Raw genomic sequence first — 20095 nt, 5'->3', positions numbered from 1 at the left:
TTTTCTTGATTACATAAATGTTTCTTACTTGAACTCCCGTTCTTTCGGCCTCCTCAGTTTGCTGGTCATGGTTGTGCTTACTGCAGTTATTTTTCTGTTGTCTTTAGTTTCTTGGTGGTGCATTACCAAACTAGTCATTATTGTGTGTGTGTGTGTGTGTGTGTGCGTGTGTGTGTGCGTGCGTGCGTGCGTGCATGCGTGTGTGTGTTGCGCGCCACCCGTGCCCGCCCGCACTCGTGTGTGTTTGTGTGGTCAGTCTTTTAAAAGAAGTTGTTCTTCACAAAAGGTCCCTGGAGGGGTTCCTTTTTAAGAAAATGAAACGAAGGCAGTTTCAGAAAAACAGGAGTCATCACTCGGATGAAGATGTACTAACAGCGGAAACATTAGTCGTTCTATACTTATTGACTTGATAAAAACACATACAATGTTCGGAGCTGCACCCGTGCTTTCCCATGTTTTATGAAGAGAAAGTCTCAGGCTTTCTGACATTATAACTGAGCAAAGTTCTGGAAAGCAGGGGAGGGATGATTATGACTCCAGACAGTAAAGTGTAACTCAAGTACTGTACTTTTAACTTTTCTTGAATGTTTACATTTTTTATACTTTATTTTTACTTCTCCACTACATCTCAAAGGCTAATACAATCCACTACAATTATTTGACAATTTTAGTTTTCTTAACTAAACTTAATTAGAAAATAGCAGATCTGTAATCTCACGTGTCATTGTGAGCTTGTACATTGCCTATTTTTGAAAGATCTTGTAAATTGCCTATTTATTTATTTTTAAAGTGACTACTTTTACTTTTGATATATTTTGATATTTATTTATATTTTATAGTAAGTAATACTAATACATTTGAATAAATAAAATAAAAACAGTCCTGTATTTGAATACAGGACTATTTATTGCGATGTATTTACACATTGTAATATTGCTTTTAGGTAGGGTAGGGTAGGGTAAGGTAAAGTTAAATCTCTATATTCTGATAGTAGTCATTGTCAGTGTTTGTTCAGTAACAGCGGTCTCCACGTCTCTCCAGGTCAGAAAATACATTTTACGGAGGGTTGCCAATCTCAGCCAATCAGGAGAGAGTTCACCTTCAATTTTATATTATTCCAGTTCCATTGTCTGCTCATTTATTTGTGTCATCAATTCCAATTTCAGTTGTTTATCCATGTGTCCAGCATCACATTCTCTCTCCTGGTTGGATAAAATTGGTATCCCGACCTGAAAATGCTGTTGATTTTATATTAACTAAAGAGCTGGAGAGACAGGGAGACTCATGTTACTGAACAAACACTCTTAATTCAGAGTACTTCTTTCACCACTGTCCCCAGGAAGTTTCCCTTTTCTCCTGCTGTGTCACGCAAACACCACTGAGCAACTGGGAGAGCGAGACAGACATTTGTTTGTTAGGAGGCAGTGGACTGTCTGGAGACGAAGCCACAAAGAGAAAACAAACAAATTAGTAGTATAGCTGTGGTCCCACCATGCACCGTGTGTGTGTGTGTGTGTGTGTGTGTGTGTGTGTGTGTGTGTGTGTGTGTGTGTGCGCCCAGTGTATGTGCAGTCTGTGCACGTGCGTGCCTGTATGTGTGCGACGTGTGTGTGCCGTGTGAGTGCATTAATGTGTCTGTGTACGCAGACTACGCACACACATGCATGTGCACATGTGCAATTCATGTGTCTGGGTGCAAGAACAAGGGATCCAGTGATGATCAAAAGTGAAACCTTCTGCAGATTCCGAGGAAAATCAGGTTGAGGTGACTCCCATCAAAATTAGATTAGTGGAATTAAGTATGTGCTTCTTGAACAGCTAGCTCCCTCTCCGCCGACATAGCCATGTCACCAAATTAGCAAGATTTACAGCGAATGCCTCTTTTTCGGAAGCCATATGCAATGATATAAGTGATGTTATGCTTGATAATACGTCTCTGTACGAGATGCATGTTGTGCGTGTATATGCCTTACAGGAAACAGGGTTTTTGGTCAGAGCCAGGGAGCTTGACTAATAGAGAACACACATATTTGAACAGGGATATCTTTGTATGTGTAGCGCCTGTTTAACTTCCTGTAGTAGTCTGTACAGTGTCCACAGGGGACTTGTCGCGTGGAGTGCTAAGACTGGGATCTTCTATGATCTATGGAATAGGCTGCAGGAAATAGTAGAAAGAGCACTTTAGTTAACCCATTTTGGGCGGGAACCCCTGTTGGTGTTTTAAGCATTATGTTATTTGTTTGTTTGTTTGTTCAGTCTATTCGTGAGTTGACTGAATTCCTTAGGAAAAAAAAGAGTAGAAAAGGCAACTTTTATGCCTATAAAATATGCATCTCAACACCCACAAAAAGTGAGTGGGTGCTTCTACAAAGGGTAATACGGTAGAATGCGTGTGTGCATGTCTCCAAAGGTTTCTTCAGAATAGTGAAGGCACAGTGGAGGCTTGCCCAATACCCTCACAGCAGCAGCCCCTCAGTATAAGGAGGGCGGGGGAGAGAGAGAGAGAGAGAGAGAGAGAGAGGGAGGGGGAGAGAGAGAGAGAGAGGGAGGGAGAGAGAGAGAGAGAGAGAGAGAGAGAGAGAGAGAGAGAGAGAGAGAGAGAGAACATCCCAATGCTAATGCTGCAGTTGACTCTTCACTGCATAACTATACAATCACTCTCTTTAAAACCTCCGCTGTGCAGTTACTGACTGTCGAGATCATTACTTGTGTGATGTTCAGTCTTGTAAAAAGAACTGAATGAATTTGGGAGGAGGATTTGGTGAGGCTTGATTTGGGGTGGCATGGCCCATGGAATAGAGTCCCTGGTGACTCTCAGTCAACTCTGTCACATGGATTCATCTCCAGGTGGACACTCTGCAACTGGCAACTGCAAGTTCTGGCTACTGGACCTGGGTATGTACTAGGTTATGTGTACTGTAACATGAGTGTTAGGGTTATGTTGAACCGGTGTATATGTTCTATATATGAACATACAGTACATTAGTATATCTAAGTTTTCCAAGTCTGCTGCCTGTCTCAGAGAGAATGTGTAGCATTTAATATTTTTAGGGCTTATATTTCATAGCTTTTATATTTTTATTAGATATAGCAAAAAGCAATTAAAGATAGGAATGTGCTTTCAGTGCTCCAATTGTTTGGTGTCACTTGGATATGTTCAACATACGTACATACAGTATATAGACTGTAGCATGTCTATTCTTCATTGAACTTTAGTGATGGTGAAAAATTGCACCACTGTTGTGTTCTTCAAGAAGTGTCAGAAAAAGATCAATTTTTTTCTGTATGTTGTTGTCCACTGTAGATTTCAAATCAAATGCTGACCTATTATTTTCAGGGTGGCTTATGATGGATATGAATTGATCAAAGGGGGATTATTGGGAGGTATTTCAAATGGGAGTAATTCTGTGAGCAAGCTATAGCCTAATGGGATTGAATTGTCTGGTTGAGAGTGACTATTATGATGTCTACTGGGTCAGATTGGTGGTGGACAGATGGCCAAAAGGGTGTGCATGACAGAGCCCAAGGAGATGATTAAATAATGGAGCAGAATAGAAAACTGAGGGGCGCCTCTCTTCTTTAAACAAACATTGTACTCCGTTTGTTTAAAGGACCACTTCACCACTTTTCAACCTACCTTCAGATAATTGGTCCTCACTAATGTTCATGATAAAATGCAACATTTTTGTCTGCACTGTAGACAACTCGCAAAAGGCAGAATATACATTTAGACACTGGACTATACTTAGACATACACTCTGTGGACTCATCTTAGTTCTATATTCCTCCACCACACCCTTCTTAACTCGGACTGTGTCATGTCCTCTCCAGCATTGTAAACATTCTGTAGATTGACTAGCATCCCCCCTGGGGCTGTCCCACACACCCAAGCCCCCTCTGTGCGTCAACAGACACATCAACTGGCGTGTGTGTCCATGTGAATTGTGTGCATTTGTGTACGTTTGCGTCTCTCTCCGAAAGAAGACACAGTCACACCAGGGATGCCCCCCCCCCATGTGTCACCTCTGGAATCCCAGGCATGCCTCTGTGGAATACCACTGGGACAATTCTAGAACAACCCCCCCACCCCAATCCCCCCTTCCGAGTCACTAACCATAGGGCAGAGGCACCCAGAGTTGTAAATCTAGCATGTTTACAACAGCATGAATGAAACAGAGACAGAGTTGGCTGTGGTGGGTAGATGTACAGTAATAGACAACATCTGAGAAAACAGTAGCAGGCATCTGTTTAAATAGGCTTGTTGGAAATGTCCCTGAGGATATCGGCTAACCGGGTATAGTGGAAAGAAGATACTATGATGTTGATGGGATGGTCAGATGCTGATTTTAAGGTCCTTCCTGACAGTTAAGTAGCTGTTTGGTTTTGGGTGTGAACTTGCAAGCTTGAGCATGCGTGAAGGTTTGTTGTCGAACAGCTGAGCAAGTGGGTTGGTGTTGGTGTGTATCTGACCGCGTCTTCCATGCCCTGTGGCTGCTGTCACAGTCATCTGGGCACTAAGGTACCCTGCAGCTGAGTCTGCTGATGAGACCAGGAATGCAACCAGACACTTTATATCCAATTAGGAGTCGGGACACTGTGAGACACCAGTCTACCAATTAGACACTGGCCCTGCTGGGCACTGGTATTTTGCCCACATACTGTATAGATGAAACCTTTCTGAAGTGTAGTAGACTACAACCCTAGCTGCCATTAGGATGTGTAATGCGTAAAATGAGTAAAAGATCAAACGGAATGGTGCTGTCATACTACATAGGATTATGTACTTAATATTCATGAAGTTTAATTCCTAAATGACACATACAAAAAATAAAAGTGAAACAGAGCGAAGATCATGACTCGCATTGTTGTGTATTAGCTTGTCTGACACCTTGATCGAGTTAAGACTGCAGTTACTGTTACCAGCTAATCTCTGGCAATGTTAACCTGGTCCATGCCAAATTTTGCACACACACTCCCTGGATGAAAACGATGAACCTCTGCCTCCAGAACTGCCTGTTATAGTGCCACCAGTAGGCTGACTTTTGAAAATCACATTTTATTATATTACTCCTCCAGATTCTGTCCAAAAATCCCACAAATCCTTACATACTTGTTATGGTCTGGCTCCCTGCCTGTCCATCTTTCCACTTTGGCCACTACCCCCTCCCTTTGCTTCTACACACACCTGTCTCCAACTGCCTCATCAGCCCATTTGTTCACTTCTCACTACTCACCTGGGCCTACTTCCCCTATCAGCTCCACCCATAAGACTGGACTCATTCTGCTAATGCTTTGCTAGAGTATAACCATTTGTTAGTGTGTTTTCCGGACTCCTGCTTTTCAGTACTTCTTACCCGAGTGTTCCTCAGGTTTGATCCTCTGCGTGTTTTTTGGACTTTAATACATTTACTCTTTGTTTACCTTTTGACCTGCCTGGATGGATTTATGGTTTTTGTCCTGCCTGCTTCAGTTTGGTCTTCATTAAAACTCTTGCAAAGTACTCTGCCTGTGTTGCCTGCATTTGGGTTCTACTTTGACACGCACCATAACAATACTATCTCTATAGTCATGTGATCTGTCCGATATTTCATATTCCATCCTAATTGGCTAACATTGGCTTTCAAAGTTTGCAGGTTCGGCCCATTTTTAACACTTTGTGAGCCCACGCAAAACTTTCAAAAAATCGCTTTCACCTAGAAACTCCATTCACTCTTTTTATAATTCAGCTGACTGTGGATACACATGCTGGAACTTTTTACTTTGAAATGTTTTATAGTTTCTGAGTTATTTAACATACATGCCCAATGCATTCTCAATGGCAATAACACAAACTTTGGCACCACGTATTAAAAAAATATATCATTTTTTTTACTTTTCTTTTATTAAAAAGGAAAAAAAAGCCATCCAAGGCATAAGAAGAAATGCCACCCTTTTCACATTGGCCTATTATAGCGCCACCAGGAGGCCACAACCTGACCTGCCCTGGTGGAGACCTGTGCCCTGAGGGGCACTTTATCTAGTTCTGAACATAATGTTTAATTGGTCAACATGATTCCCATACTTTTTGCTTCCATAATAAATAATTTTAATAGCAAATCTACAGCTAAGATGATGCAGGTGTTCGTTTAATTTGACTGGAATTTAGTTCATTCCAAACGAAAAAGAAGCAGTTCATTCCTCTCACTTGCTGTACTCAGCAGTGTAAAACATATTGGTGCAGTAACCCGGCCTCCAGCACGACAGGTCGTGAACCCGACACGTCTGTAGGAAGCATGCTCTGTTTGCTCCACATGAGAATGCCTGACCTCTGCATGTTTATGGGTTCTCTGTTGTGTTTGTTCAACGTGCTGGAAGCAAGTCTCCCTGTGCTGCCAAACACCCTGCACTGCTTGTGCAGTGTCTGGCCAGGGCAAAAAGAAAGTGTCTTCTCTCTGGTATTGAATGTATAATTCACAGGACAAAAATATACGTTCTCTCCCGTGCTGCCCATGACCTCTTAAAATTATAGTACCCCTGGCTAGGATATCCATGCAACAGAGTTGTGTGGGCAGTGTCGTGTAAACATCCACCACATCGCCGTTCTGCTATCATTCAGAAGGTACCGGTTATGTATAAATCTCTAGTCTGAGAGCCTGATTTTCTCATTGTGAGATGATGCTGGGATAAATCCCTGCAGTCAGATAGGACACTGTGGGGCATACTGTGGGAGATGTTTTTCTTTCGTGGAAAAACATATTTTCTTTCTCTGCATGCAATGTGGGAACACATGCTTTATATCAGCATGGCGCAGTAAAACATAACTTTCCCAAAGACTCAACGACTGATACACACGCACTCACGCAGGTGTGCTCACTCAAGAACAGGCAGACAGACACCCCACAACATCTATACATTTTAGTACTGTACTAATTCAATGGGCAGAGGGCATTTCCATGCCTACCATTTATGAGAAAATACCCTATGGGGTCACATAAAGTCATTCAACCTAGTCACGTAGTTTGTAATGTTTGGTCCTTAATTTTTAACAGATGCCACTTCTCTGTGAATTTCGAGTGCAGTAAGGGCATATATTCGAGATGCAATAGCTCTGTACTGAGGACATACTGAGACATACTGTAGAAGTTTCCATCTTAAAGTGTTAGTTTATGGAACATTTGCTTTATAGTCAGCCGTCTGCTGCAACGGAAGTTAGCACTCAGTCAAATAACTCAACTTGCTCAACAAAGCCATTTGTACATACGTAGGCTTCACAAAGGGAGCTGAAGGACACAGGTTTAAATGCACCACTGGTGACGTAATCCAGTTTAAATGGATTGTCAGGTAACATTTTCACATGGACAGTAGAGTTTGTGAGGGTTAGAGTTAGAATAGTATCCATTGAGTGAAATTGGTGGCATGCTTTCTGTGCTGTGACAGAAGGGAAATGCATAATCGCATAATTTTCATTGGAGAAAATGCAGTATGGGATGAGATAAATATTTGTTGTTGTTGATAGGTATCCACAGTGTACATATGAAGCCAGAGTGATGTACAGTTTGTCCACATTGCAGGATAATCCTAAATTATAGTCTATTTATAGGCAAATGTCCAGGGGGCTGGGGGAGTCTGTATACTGGAGGTAATCTCTTTTTCCATTTGTTTTGAAGGAAAGGCTTACTTTAAGTAGATTCCAAAAAGCTTGTATAAAAGTGGGTGAACGGTCAAATGTAGTACTAAAAGTCTAAAATGCTGCACTGTTCCTTTAATGACAGCTTGTAGCACCATACAGATGCACTTGTTTTTGCAGGCATGCTCCTTCTGGAAATCATTTGCTGTTCTGCAGCATGAGAACATCATCCCATGAGAGCTCCTTCACTCTCTCCGCTTACAAGAGAGAAGCGAAACAGGCTCCGCCAGACCTCATTCCAAGACTCTTCTATTCAGCTGAGATTCAATTCTGATCAGGTGTATCATATGAACTATTATGAAGACAAAATACAACACAGTATTGATTGATTCAAATTCACAGGCTTGCATTTGGACACTGGAACAGTACGTCATTCTGAAATGAGCCCCAGTAGCACGTCCAGGTTCTTATCCCCTCCGCACCCCCACTTTAACAGGCAGCCTGTTTTAGTGCGGAAACATGCTGTCACCCGTCTTTGAACTCTGACCATTTTTTACGAGGTGAAATGCCTTTAATGTGCACACTGTGACAGCACACAACGGAACTCCAGTGATATCATCATCACGTAACATCATCGTACCCGGAAGTTATGCTGGAACGCTTACTGAGTGGCAAAACACTACTTCCTGGCTTTGACAGCCCATACATCCAAACATAATCTGACAGATTTGATTGCATTAAACAACGTTAAACTCGCCAACATTGCAGGTGTATGGAAAGCTTGAATTATTCTCTTCCTATCTGCATGGATAAAAATCCACCGTAGACATGTTATGATCTACTTTCTGTCAAGAAATTCCGTGCAGATGAGTATTTTTGTCAAAGTGAAGCGCTTTTTTTCAATAACGCAATGTCCTGCTTCCTCCTGCATTATGTGCAATTTAGAAACAGGTGGTAGGCAGGACCGTTGAGTGATTTCCAATGAGCGCTTCCAAACTCCAGCGCTCCACGCTCCATGTAGATGAGGGTGGCATGTCCCAGTGGAACAGTGATGCATGTGCATACTGAAGTGGTATCAGTGGAGCAATAAGGGTGTCGCTGTCCCAAGCTGCTACACCAAGAGGGTTTGCTGAGTTGTGGTGCTACACCTACAGGACAGGGCACACACCAGTGTTGGTGAGGTGCTGCTGGCCTTGGAAAATAAATATAGAAGATAAAGAAAAAGGCTACACACTCATAGCCACGGTGCAAACATTTATTTAAAAAAGGAAACGTTTCGAACATCAGAAGGTCTTCTTCATTCCCTGAAGAAGACCTTCCGAGGTCGAAACGTTGGTTTCCTTTTTTAAGTATGTTGCCCGGGATCAAACCTGGCGATTCCAAAGCAAGCGCTCTCGTCTGTCGCTTCTTGTGGATGACCAAGTGCCATGAATACAGGTTGCAGCGGGAAATCCAGTTGATTGGTGGATGGTCAAGGAAAGGGAGAAAAAAAATGAAAGAAGGAAGACATTATGTACAGTACTGTATAGCAAGAAAGGGAAGAAAGAGGGATGTGGCGGGAGGTGTCAAGTTGAGATGAGGTGGATCATTCTTAGAGGTTTTCATCTTCCCTCTATATTATGTATACACATTTTTCCATTCCATTTATAACAGCCAACGGATTCAGCTCCCTCCTACAGTCTCCCCAGGGAGCTGCCACCACTGTGATGGGGAGGCCAGTGCGGCTTATTCAGATAACAATGCACGTACACGAACGCACACGCATACACATGCATGCAGGCACACCCGCAAAATGCGCACATGCATGCACACACAGTCACACACACCCGCACAAACCCAAGGGAGAAGTTTTACATAATGCTGTGGGCCATGATTTTTAAATAAGCAACAGCCCTGTTCGCTTTGAAAGGCATCTACTGTAAAGTTAGTACAATTCAGCACAAAGGCAAGATAATGGACACACACACACACACACACACACACACACACACACACACACACACACACACACACACACACACACACACACACACACACACACACACACACACACAGAGAGAGAGAGAGAGAATCAATATGGTATTGCTGCACTCTCACAATCCAAAGATTCATACAGTGGAATATGTATCAAGGATTCTAATACTGTTTCCATAAGGTTACCACATGCCATTCTAAATGCCATCCTGTCCGTAGAAACATCACGATGAGCCATTTAGAATTCAGACTCCTTTAATGCAGAAAATAATCGGTACCAATGCTCGCATGTCAAACCTTCACTTCACTCATTTATGAGCATTGTCGTATCTCTCCCAATTTCAGACACCCTGTCCGTGTCCAGTAACGACGCCCTGCAGCCGGGCTCCAGCCACACCCTGGGGCCACACAGCAGCTCTCCGGGGCCCAAGCGTCCCGGGAACACCCTGAGGAAGTGGCTGACCAGCCCCGTGCGGCGCCTCAGCTCCGGGAAGGCGGACGGCCACGTCAAGAAGCTGGCCCACAAGCACAAGAAGAGCCGCCAGCAGGACACCAGGAAGAACGCCGACGCCACGCACGGCTCCATGAAGGACTCTGACGACAATGCTGCCACGCCGCAGGACGAAAACCTGGAGGAGGTGAAGGAGCCTTTATACCAGCGCTTCTCATCAGTGTTGACGGCAAATTTAGCTTTAGTTTTTGTCATAGTCTTTTGAATACATTTAAATTTAGTTTTACCTGGCATGTTTTAGTGTTAGTCTAGTTTTATTTGACTAAATATCATACGATTTTAGTCTACTAAATCTACAGTTGATTATGTCGTCAAAAATGCGTTTTGGCGGGCCTTGATGCTGCATGCTGAAAATAGCCGATCTACAAGCTCTGCTTGATCTGCATTGTGAGCTTGTAAGCACACCAAACATAAATTGTCTTGTCTTTTAGTTCTACTGTATCTTTTCTCCACTAGTCCCTCCCTAACATTTTAGTCTAGTTTTAATTTGTTGACAAAATTGTCAGTATATTTAGTCTTAGTTTCAGTCACCATAGCTTAGTTTTTATTTTGTTTTTATTTTGTTTTCCTCAGTGAAAAAAGGTAGTCGATTTCGTCATAGGAGGGTCCTTTTGGTTCCCTTAGTACATTCACAGACTTACAGATCAACTTAAGTCATATCATAGCTAGTCAGATCTGGCTGGCATCGGTCGATACGTGATAAACTGGTTTACAATGTATGTTGATGTATGTTCAACATCGACTTACAGTAGTTAATGATATTTCTCTCTCTCGCTCTTCCTCTCAGCGCATGCGTAATGAGGGCCTAAGCAGCGGGACCCTTTCCAAGTCCTCGTCATCTGGCATGCAGAGCTGTGGGGAGGAGGAGGGGGAGGAGGGCGCGGACGCCGTCCCTCTACCGCCCCCTATGGCCATCCAGCAGCACAGCCTGCTGCAGCCTGACTCCCAGGATGACAAGGTGAAGGGACCATGTGCATGCACTGATAGAGACTCACACACACACACACACGCACGCACGCACACACACACACACACACACACACACACACACACGCACACACACTACAGTGCATGACAGTAATGTCATTTCTAATCATGCACAGCCACAAAAGGCTTGCATTAGATTACTATACATTGTTCTTGACTTTGTCACTAATACATATTTTTCTGTTTCCTTCTTTTTTTGATGGTTGCATGATCCTATCTTCAGCATTATGTTGATTTCTGTTCTGATTCTGTTCTCTCCCAGTTTCCCTACCTCTCCATGTAAAAACTCCTGTTATGATCAGCTTGCCTTTACCCACTGCTGTTTTTCCTCGCTTACTTGATATCTCCTCACTCATTCCACTTTGAGCTGGATACAAATTGAAACGTTATGGTATCGTTTAAGCACTGTGGGCTACTGAGGTTTTATCAGCTAAATGCTGTATTCTCTTTAAGTCCTGTGTTGTATCTGATGTCTCCTGGCACTACCTCGGTGTGTGCTTGTTACTGGCCCATTTCAGAGTCAAGCCTTTCCACCAATAGAATATTTAGCAACATTCCCTCTGTCTGTAGTCATTTGACCATCATGGTACTTGTGTTAGAGAGAGCTGTCTAATCCCAGAATTTATCCTTGACCTGAGCCCTCCTCATTGCCCTTGTGTGTTCAACATTAGCCTGTGATTAGCTTCAACTAGGCCCCAGTTCAGCCAGCTATTAGGGACATCACACCCACTCTAATTCTTATTTGGACAAATGGGATATCGGGAGTCCAAACTCATCAATGGTGAGCCATTCACACAGTATGTGTGACACCTACATTTAAAACTGTACATCAGCTGACATTATTGTGTTATGAGGCAGCATCAAATTACTATTATTATTATTATTATTATTATTATTCATGTTTTATGTTTTGTATAACAAGGGAGGTTAAAAAAGGAGCAATCAAAAGAAAGTGGCTTATAAATTCTCTCTCTCTCTCTCTCTCTCTCTCTCTATCTCTCTCTCACTGTCGCTGTATATATTGGTCGCTCTCTCAGGCTGCTTCGCGCCTGTCTGGTCGACCTGGTAGTTCGGAGACTCCCAGTGCTGCTGAACTAGTCAGCGCCATAGAAGAGTTGGTGAAGAGCAAAATGGTATGAACGATAATGACACACACACACGCACACACACATTCACCATACTGTGTATCTAGGGTCTGGGTGGGTGTTTTCCTACATGTTCTTTATGGTGTTGTCGCAGAGGATTGTGTCATCTGTCATCGGTCTGACTCTGAACATTGACTCACTGTGCCAGCTGTCCCCCGTTCCAACCACCTGGCATCCGCCCCCCACAAACACACGCCCACTGTACCCTGTTCCAACCACCTAGCAAACACCCCCCCACAAACACACGCCCACTGTACCCTGTTCCAACCACCTAGCAAACACCCCCCCACAAACACACGCCCACTGGCCTACATCTACACACATTATAAAAGTCAACACTACAATTAGCTCCATATACACACAATGATGTTGGTTTTGATATTTTTGGAATGTAAAAACACGATGAGATTGCGTACAGTAATGTTCTTTCAATCCTTCATAAACACGTTTATTTCATTCTTTAATTGTTTGTTTCTTTTCTTCTCTGTTGTTTTTCAATGTCTCTGCCACTCCTCTTCCATAATGATGTCAGTCTCTGGAGGAGCGTCCCAGCTCTCTCTCAGTGGAGCAAGGGGACAGCAGCTCTCCGTCTCTCAACCCCTCGGACAACTCCCTCCTGTCCTCCTCCTCCCCCATCGACGACGTGGACGAGCGCAAGTCCAGCTTCCTGAAGAGAAGACAGTGAGTTCTGCCGCTGTGACTTTTTTTTTCAATTTAAAGATTCTTTCTCTATTGGCATTTTATGCATTCTTTATTTAGATAGGAGAGTGTAGACTCTGTAGAGACACTCGGGCAAACCTAGGGGAGAGAAAGGGGAATCATGTGACATGTGAGACGTGACAGGGGAGTTGGATTCGAACTCGGGTCCCCGCGGCTCACAAGGGATATAATGGTCTGGCTGGGCCACCAGGCAATTCCCTCAGCGTGTTGTGAATACTGGAGTTACATATCATCACTGGCAGAACGGACCCTTGTATCTCTATATTTCAGTCCTATTTACTACTATTTACAGTATACATCATCCATGTGTATGAGATGGTGAAGGTTTGTTTTCCATCCCTAGCTATGTGCTACTGGAGCTGGTGGAGACTGAGAGGGACTATGTCCGGGACCTGGGATCAGTGGTGGAGGTAAGGAAATGCAACCTAGACATCAGGAAAATTATTATGAGATGGGCCTACTGAATGTATCATTTAAACATATGTGCACTGCCAGGGCTACATGACCAGAATGAAAGAGGAAGGAGTTCCAGATGACATGAGAGGAAAAGACAAGATTGTCTTTGGAAACATCCACCAGATCTACGACTGGCATAAAGAGTATGCTGACTGTCTCTTATAGTTCACTTTGACATGAACTTCTGTGAATAACTGTTTTTCCACTGGAATAGCTTGAATTTGACTTTTGAAAGCAGTTTACCTTACATTACATTACATTAAGTGTTTCTTGAATGCTTCACAGCTTCTTCATAGGAGAACTAGAGAAGTGCTTGGAAGATAATGAGAGGCTGGCTCCTCTGTTTGTCAAACAGGTGAGAGAAAATGCAATTATTCATTACTATTATTTAATTCCCGTTCTTTTTCATTTCACAACAACTACAGCCAATATACTGTAAACTAATTTACAACAAGTGAAAGAAACCTTACTGTACTGCATGTCTCTGCCTAAGCTTCTCACTGCTGCCTTTGTCTTGTAGGAACGGAGACTACAGATGTATATAGTGTACTGTCAGAACAAGCCCAAGTCTGAGCACATTGTGTCTGAGTACATTGACACATACTTTGAAGTAAGAATGACATTTTACACACTTAACCATCCTTGCCTCATGTTTTTATTTATTTATTACATTGTGTTGAGTTGAGTTTTATTAAGCTCTTCTCTCATGCTGTGAGTGGCACTAGATCAATGGTTATCATGTTGTTTACTCAATTAAGACCTTAGGCCGATTCTACAAAAGAATGTCTTTGAAATCCAAAAATGCATGTTGCTATATCAGTGGTGCTCAAACCTTTTCATGTCAAGGACCCGAAAAATTATATGTATTTGGCTGCTGACCCGCATCTCAAAATATGTTTGTCACAGATTTCAGTTAAAAATCTAGAATAATTCAAAGATTTGCACAAATTGTCACGATTTTTCAAAAATAGCAGCTCTACAAGCTTGTAACGCGGCATGAAGTGACTCACTATGAGCTTGTATACATGTATATGCTATTTTTGAATAGCCAAAGTATAAAACTAGAAATGCACTCTGTCGAGCTGCCAACTTGCGCATTGCACACAAGTAGGCCATGTATGGCCTACTTGTGTGCAAGCAGCCACTGCTGGTACGACTGCTGCTCTGAGTGCTAAAGATCTCTGCTGCTGTCTAGGTTTAAAATAGTGGCGACGCCACCAACATACATACATACTTGGTCCCTGATTGGCCGAGCAACGCCACTGACATACGCAGCCGATTACAGACGTACTTGCACACTCTGCTTGCGCAAGTAATAATGCTTTTTACTTTTAGCTCAACTCAAAATGACACAGATGCTTTCCTGGTTTGAATGGTTTAACTATACCATATTATCCACATGAACAGGACATCATAACGTCATCTTTGTTGTATGTCTTCCACCAGGAGCTTAAGCAGCGTTTGGGTCACAGACTGCAGCTCACCGACCTGCTGATCAAACCTGTCCAACGCATCATGAAGTACCAGCTGCTGCTGAAGGTCGCTACACCACACATCTCACTGGAGAAACATGACTCAAGAACACATACTGTATATTGGACTGTGTTGTCTCAAAGGAAAATATGCTCATAGCTGGTACAATTTTTATGTCTCCCAGGATCTTCTAAAGATTTCCAAGAAGGCTGGTGCAGACACGGCAGAGCTGGAGGTATGATGAGTTGCTCTGGAAATAAAGCCTTGTCTTGTAAAAGGATTCATGGTAGTCAATAAGTGGTTAATAATTGGCTGTGGATCCGACAAGAAATGGGTGGCGTTTTAATGAGTCTGACGACAGTTTGAAGGTGATACCAGCCTCGAGTACAATTTATTCTTTAATCATCTTTGCTCCTGTCTAAACTGTCTTGTTGTTGTTTCCCTGTGCTGCTGCAGAAAGCCGTAGAGGTCATGTGTGTGGTTCCCAAGCGCTGCAACGACATGATGAATGTCGGACGTCTCCAAGGCTTCGAAGTAAGACAACGGTTCTTAGTTTGGAAAGTTTTGAAGTGTGCGGGGAGAATTTGATGCACTTCACGAGTGTGATTTCATTATTCTACAATCTACTGTGTTCGACTCTATGACAGTGTTGTATGCTTGACTCTGCTGCACTAAGTGTTCTCCCGCCACTCACCGTGTCCTCTCTTGTGCACGTTCTCCTCTCAAGGGTAAAATTGTGGCCCAGGGCAGATTGCTCCTCCAGGACACCTTCATGGTCTCAGACCAGGACGGGGGCCTTCTGTCCAGGATGAAGGAACGGAGAGTCTTCCTCTTTGAGCAGATCGTTATCTTCAGCGAGCCCCTCGACAAGAAGAAGGGCTACAGCAGCCCTGGCTACCTCTTCAAGAACAGCATCAAGGTAAGGGACGTATGGGCTGTCAACGCCACTCAGTAGGCGTTCCCGCATAACTTCCGGGTATGATGATGATGGACCCTTACAGGTCTATAACTAAAGAGTGTACAAATGAAATCAATGAAACCAGCTCCATTTGAGTTATGGGGGGGGGGGGTCTGTGGCCAAATGCAAACCAAACTGGTGGGACTCCTTGAAATAAAAAAGTTTGAGAAGCCCTGCCCTGGCTTAGGCTGTGAATTGTTCACATTGAGACACTCTTTCTTCTCTTGCCCTCATAGGTGAGCTGGCTGGGACTGGAGGAGAACCCAGAAGACGCCTGTAAGTTCACGCTAACCTCCAGGTCCTCTAGTGGCAGCCAGGAGAACTACACTCTGCACTCCACCAGCCCCGGGATCAGTCAGGTCTGGATCCACCAGGTCAGCCAGATACTGGAGAACCAGCGCAACTTCCTCAATGGTGAGAGCCTGTTGTACACTGTGATGTGTTGTGTAGCACATACTGTACAGACGCAGCCATTGTAAAGGTGGTGAGAGCCTGTTGTACACTGTGATGTGTAGCACATACTGTACAGACGCAGCCATTGTAAAGGTGGTGAGAGCCTGTTGTACACTGTGATGTGTAGCACATACTGTACAGACGCAGCCATTGTAAAGGTGGTGAGAGCCTGTTGTACACTGTGATGTGTTGTGTAGCACATACAGACGCAGCCATTGAACTTGCAGTTCAACAAATTTGCTTTGCTCTGCAGTTGATGGTTTTGTCTTTAATGAGTATTTCCTTGTAGACGCCTAGGAGCACCATACACTGTACATGTGTGTATTTATTTCCTACAATATTATATAGCCTCGTCAGACCTCTTCAGTAAAACCTCCTTCATAGATTAAAGATATCCATCCTAAATGAAGATGCCAAAATTGATTGGCCGGAATTACATTTGATTGACTGGAGTACGGAATGTGATGTATGATGATTAGAGCGTCCCTCACAGTGTGATTGTTTTGTAATGTGTGACTTTTCTTCAGCACTGAAAATGAATTTGCTTCCCTGCTGCTCTCTTGTCATCCCCCCCCCCCCCCCCTCCCAGCTCTGACCTCTCCCATAGAGTACCAGAGGAATCACGTTGGGGGCGGGGGATCAGGTGGGCCGAGCGGCAGCAGTAGTGGAGGTCTGCCAGGGGGAAGCGGATGCAACAGCACCTCTAACATAGGAGGAGGAGGAGGAGGAGGAGGCGGTTCCGGGGGATCCGGAGGCAACTCCTCCCTCTGCGGCCCGCGATCCCGGCCCTCCCGCATCCCCCAGCCTTCCTCACGCCTCCCCCAGCCCGTCCACCACCACCACCCCCCGGGCCCCGAGGGGCCCGATAGATCAGCAGGTACGTGGTCACCTTGCCACTCCCAGACCCCACCGTCCCTCCCCCCTAACCCTTATCCAGATGCCGCTGCTGCGGATGAGGAGGCGCTAGCCTCCGAGGTCCCTAAGATGAGGGTGCTGGACGGCCCTCGCGGCAGTAACAGTAATAACAGCAATATGCCACCGGGAAGCTCGGAGGGCAGCCCCAGGCAGGGCCTGCGAGGCGGCGAGGATCCCCAGAGACAGGAGCCATTGGCTGTGGCTCCTCTGACTCTGTCTCTGAAAAACCCACGAGTCGGGACGGTTTCTCCCCTGACTTCACCTCAGTCCCCTGGAGGAGGAAGTCTGGGGAAGGATACCTTGGTTCCCGCCAGCCCAGCTCACAAAGGCAGCACTTTCTGGGCTACGGTCCCGAGCATTCCTGCCTCCCCTGCCAGCCGGCCTGGTTCTTTCTCCTACCCCAGTGAAGGTGGTGGTGGCGGCGGGGACTCTGTAGGCAGAGGAAGCCATGGTACACCCTCTCATCACCGCCACTCCACCCACAGTAAGGACGTAGACCGCATGAGCACTTGCTCTTCCACCAGCGAGCAGTCCATACAGTCCACCCAGAGCAACGGGGTAAGATCAAGGCCCAGGCTTCAACTCTAGTCACTAACCCCGACACTGGCTTGACTGGTTGGCCAGTCATCCTGCCACTGGCTCTGAGAATGGCTTCTTCATGCAACATCTACTACTATCACTAGTACTGCTGTGGCGCTGGAAATAATCTCTTATCTAAGCTCACTAACCTGCCACTACAACGTGTATGTGTGTGTGTGTGCGTGTGTGTGGGTGGGTGTGTGTGTGTGACTTTTCTGGATTGTACTAACAGTGTTGAGCTGGCTGAGAGAGCAGTTGTTTACTATCTGTTCTCTCCGTTTAGATTACCATAATAAGACATTGTTAAGCAATCCTCAGTGTCTTTATGTGCTTCGCAGCTGCAACCAATAGACACCGATGTCCTCTGAATGTGTGCTAGAAATGCTTCCGATGTGATGGAGGATTACATTTGGAGGTGGCTTAGGCAGTTAGTGCACGGACCACATGCTCATTGAGAGTCTCAAGGACCTGAGCTGGAACCTGACTGCTGTCATGTCTCGCATGTCATCCTTCTCCCTCTGACCTCCGTTTCCTCACTACTATCTAAATAAGCACAAATTGCACCCACCCCCATCTGAAAGGAAACAAATATATTATTTTTACGACCTCTTGGCTTCTTTCCCCCTTTTCTTGTTAACCTTATTTTCAGCAATTTCCACTTTGCACTGAATTTACACTGAATTTACTCCAGTCTGCACAGCCAGTCATTTCCCAGGCCCTCTGCATTTCCGGAACTCCTGTTGTACTTCTTCCGTTCTATCTTTGGCAAACAGAGATCATTAATACCGCTTGCATTATATTTTATACCCAGTATTATATCTTGTTGTTTTGCAATATATTGTGAGCACAGTCTGTGTAGCATGTCACACCAACATTCGGCTGCTTGTATTTTGAGTGAGTGAGTGACAAATAAATCCCTTGAATCTTGAAATGATCTGTCTCTGTATAAACTGTTGACTTTCACAACTTTAGCTCTAACCATACCTCTGCAGAATAACAAAGCACTGACTAATATTTGCTTCATGGCATGTGGTCAGGCAGACATGTATTAGCGAGTGCCTTGTTTGGTTTTACTTTCAATCAAATGAAGCATTTGATTGGTACCAAGCTTTTTAAGTGATTCAAAGCTTTTACCCCCACACATTTCTCCCTCTTCAACATCAAATTAAGTTTGTATGAATGTGTGTGGGTGAGTGTGGTTGTGCTGTGTGTGTGTGTGTGTGTGTGTGTGTGTGTGTGTGTGTGTGTGTGTGTGTGTGTGTGTGTGTGTGTGTGTGTGTGTGTGTGTGTGTGTGAGAGAGAATTTGGTCCATGAGTTATTCTTTGTTAAGTTATTTATGATGGTTTGTCTTAGCCTTAGTCCTTAGTAGTACTAGTAATAGTTAATTATAAATGCTTGTGTGTGCACACACTTTAATACATAATCTATGCATTCATTCATTCTTTGCTTGCATGCTAGGCATGATGTTTAATGGTGTCCAACCCTCTCCCCCTGCAGAGTGAAAGCAGCAGTAGCAGCAGTGTGTCCACCATGCTGGTGACCCAGGACTATGTGGCTGTGAAGGAAGATGAGATTTGTGTGGCACAAGGCGAAGTGGTCCAAATGTTAGCCAGCAACCAGCAAAACATGTTCCTGGTGTACAGAGCGGCCACCGAGCACTGCCCCGCAGCTGAGGGCTGGATCCCTGGCTATGTACTGGGACACACCTCGGCTTCCATCACCCCCGACCTCCCCGAAGGAACCATCAAGTAAGAACACGCAGGCAGTCCGTGGCAGATATCAGTACAAATATGGGAAGGATTAATGCCCTGCACGCTAAATGGTCCTGTTAATTTTTAAATACTAAGCAAACTGACTGCCTCTTCTTCCTTTAGAAAGTCATTATCATGGCACACAGCACTCAGAATTCGCCGTAAGTCAGAGAAGAGAGACAAGGAGAACCGGAAGGAGGGCAAGATGGAGAACGGCTACCGCAAGTCACAGGACGGCCTGGCAAACAAAGTTTCTGTCAAGGTAGAGTGAATTCCCAGCTTCAGTGTCTGTCAGATAGTGTTTTCTCATTCCAAGGAAGGCATTGAAAAGATCTTGTTATATGTCATAGTGTATAGTCTATTAGTCTTACATTCAGTCCCAAGGCCTTAAAAATGTCTGTTATCTACTTTGAAATCGGTCACAGAGACTTTCAGACTAACCACTTAGGCCCAAACCACACCAGCTGCAACTCCTTGCAACTACTCACACAACTCTTTTGGGAATTGGGAATAATGGTTGCAAGTAGTTGAAAGTAGTTGCATGGCGACCCTCTGGTGTGGTTAGG

General features: G+C 44.4%; 1 protein-coding gene across 1 annotated transcript in view; it reads left to right on the top strand.

The window, feature by feature from the left end:
• Positions 1-20095, top strand: part of triob (trio Rho guanine nucleotide exchange factor b) — a 162078-nt gene that overhangs the window by 127988 nt on the left and 13995 nt on the right. The window contains 16 exon segments of the mRNA XM_083761057.1: positions 9926-10218; positions 10879-11049; positions 12116-12211; positions 12756-12904; positions 13287-13353; positions 13439-13542; positions 13685-13754; positions 13920-14009; positions 14846-14938; positions 15057-15107; positions 15329-15406; positions 15600-15791; positions 16067-16244; positions 16873-17756; positions 19276-19526; positions 19653-19791. Of these exon segments, the coding sequence (XP_083617183.1) occupies positions 9926-10218; positions 10879-11049; positions 12116-12211; positions 12756-12904; positions 13287-13353; positions 13439-13542; positions 13685-13754; positions 13920-14009; positions 14846-14938; positions 15057-15107; positions 15329-15406; positions 15600-15791; positions 16067-16244; positions 16873-17756; positions 19276-19526; positions 19653-19791 (2906 nt within the window).

This window comes from Protomyctophum parallelum (assembly GCF_964188405.1).
Source record: "Protomyctophum parallelum genome assembly, chromosome: 3".
NCBI classification, from domain to species: domain Eukaryota; kingdom Metazoa; phylum Chordata; class Actinopteri; order Myctophiformes; family Myctophidae; genus Protomyctophum; species Protomyctophum parallelum.
This window is presented reverse-complemented; position numbering and strand designations above follow the sequence as displayed.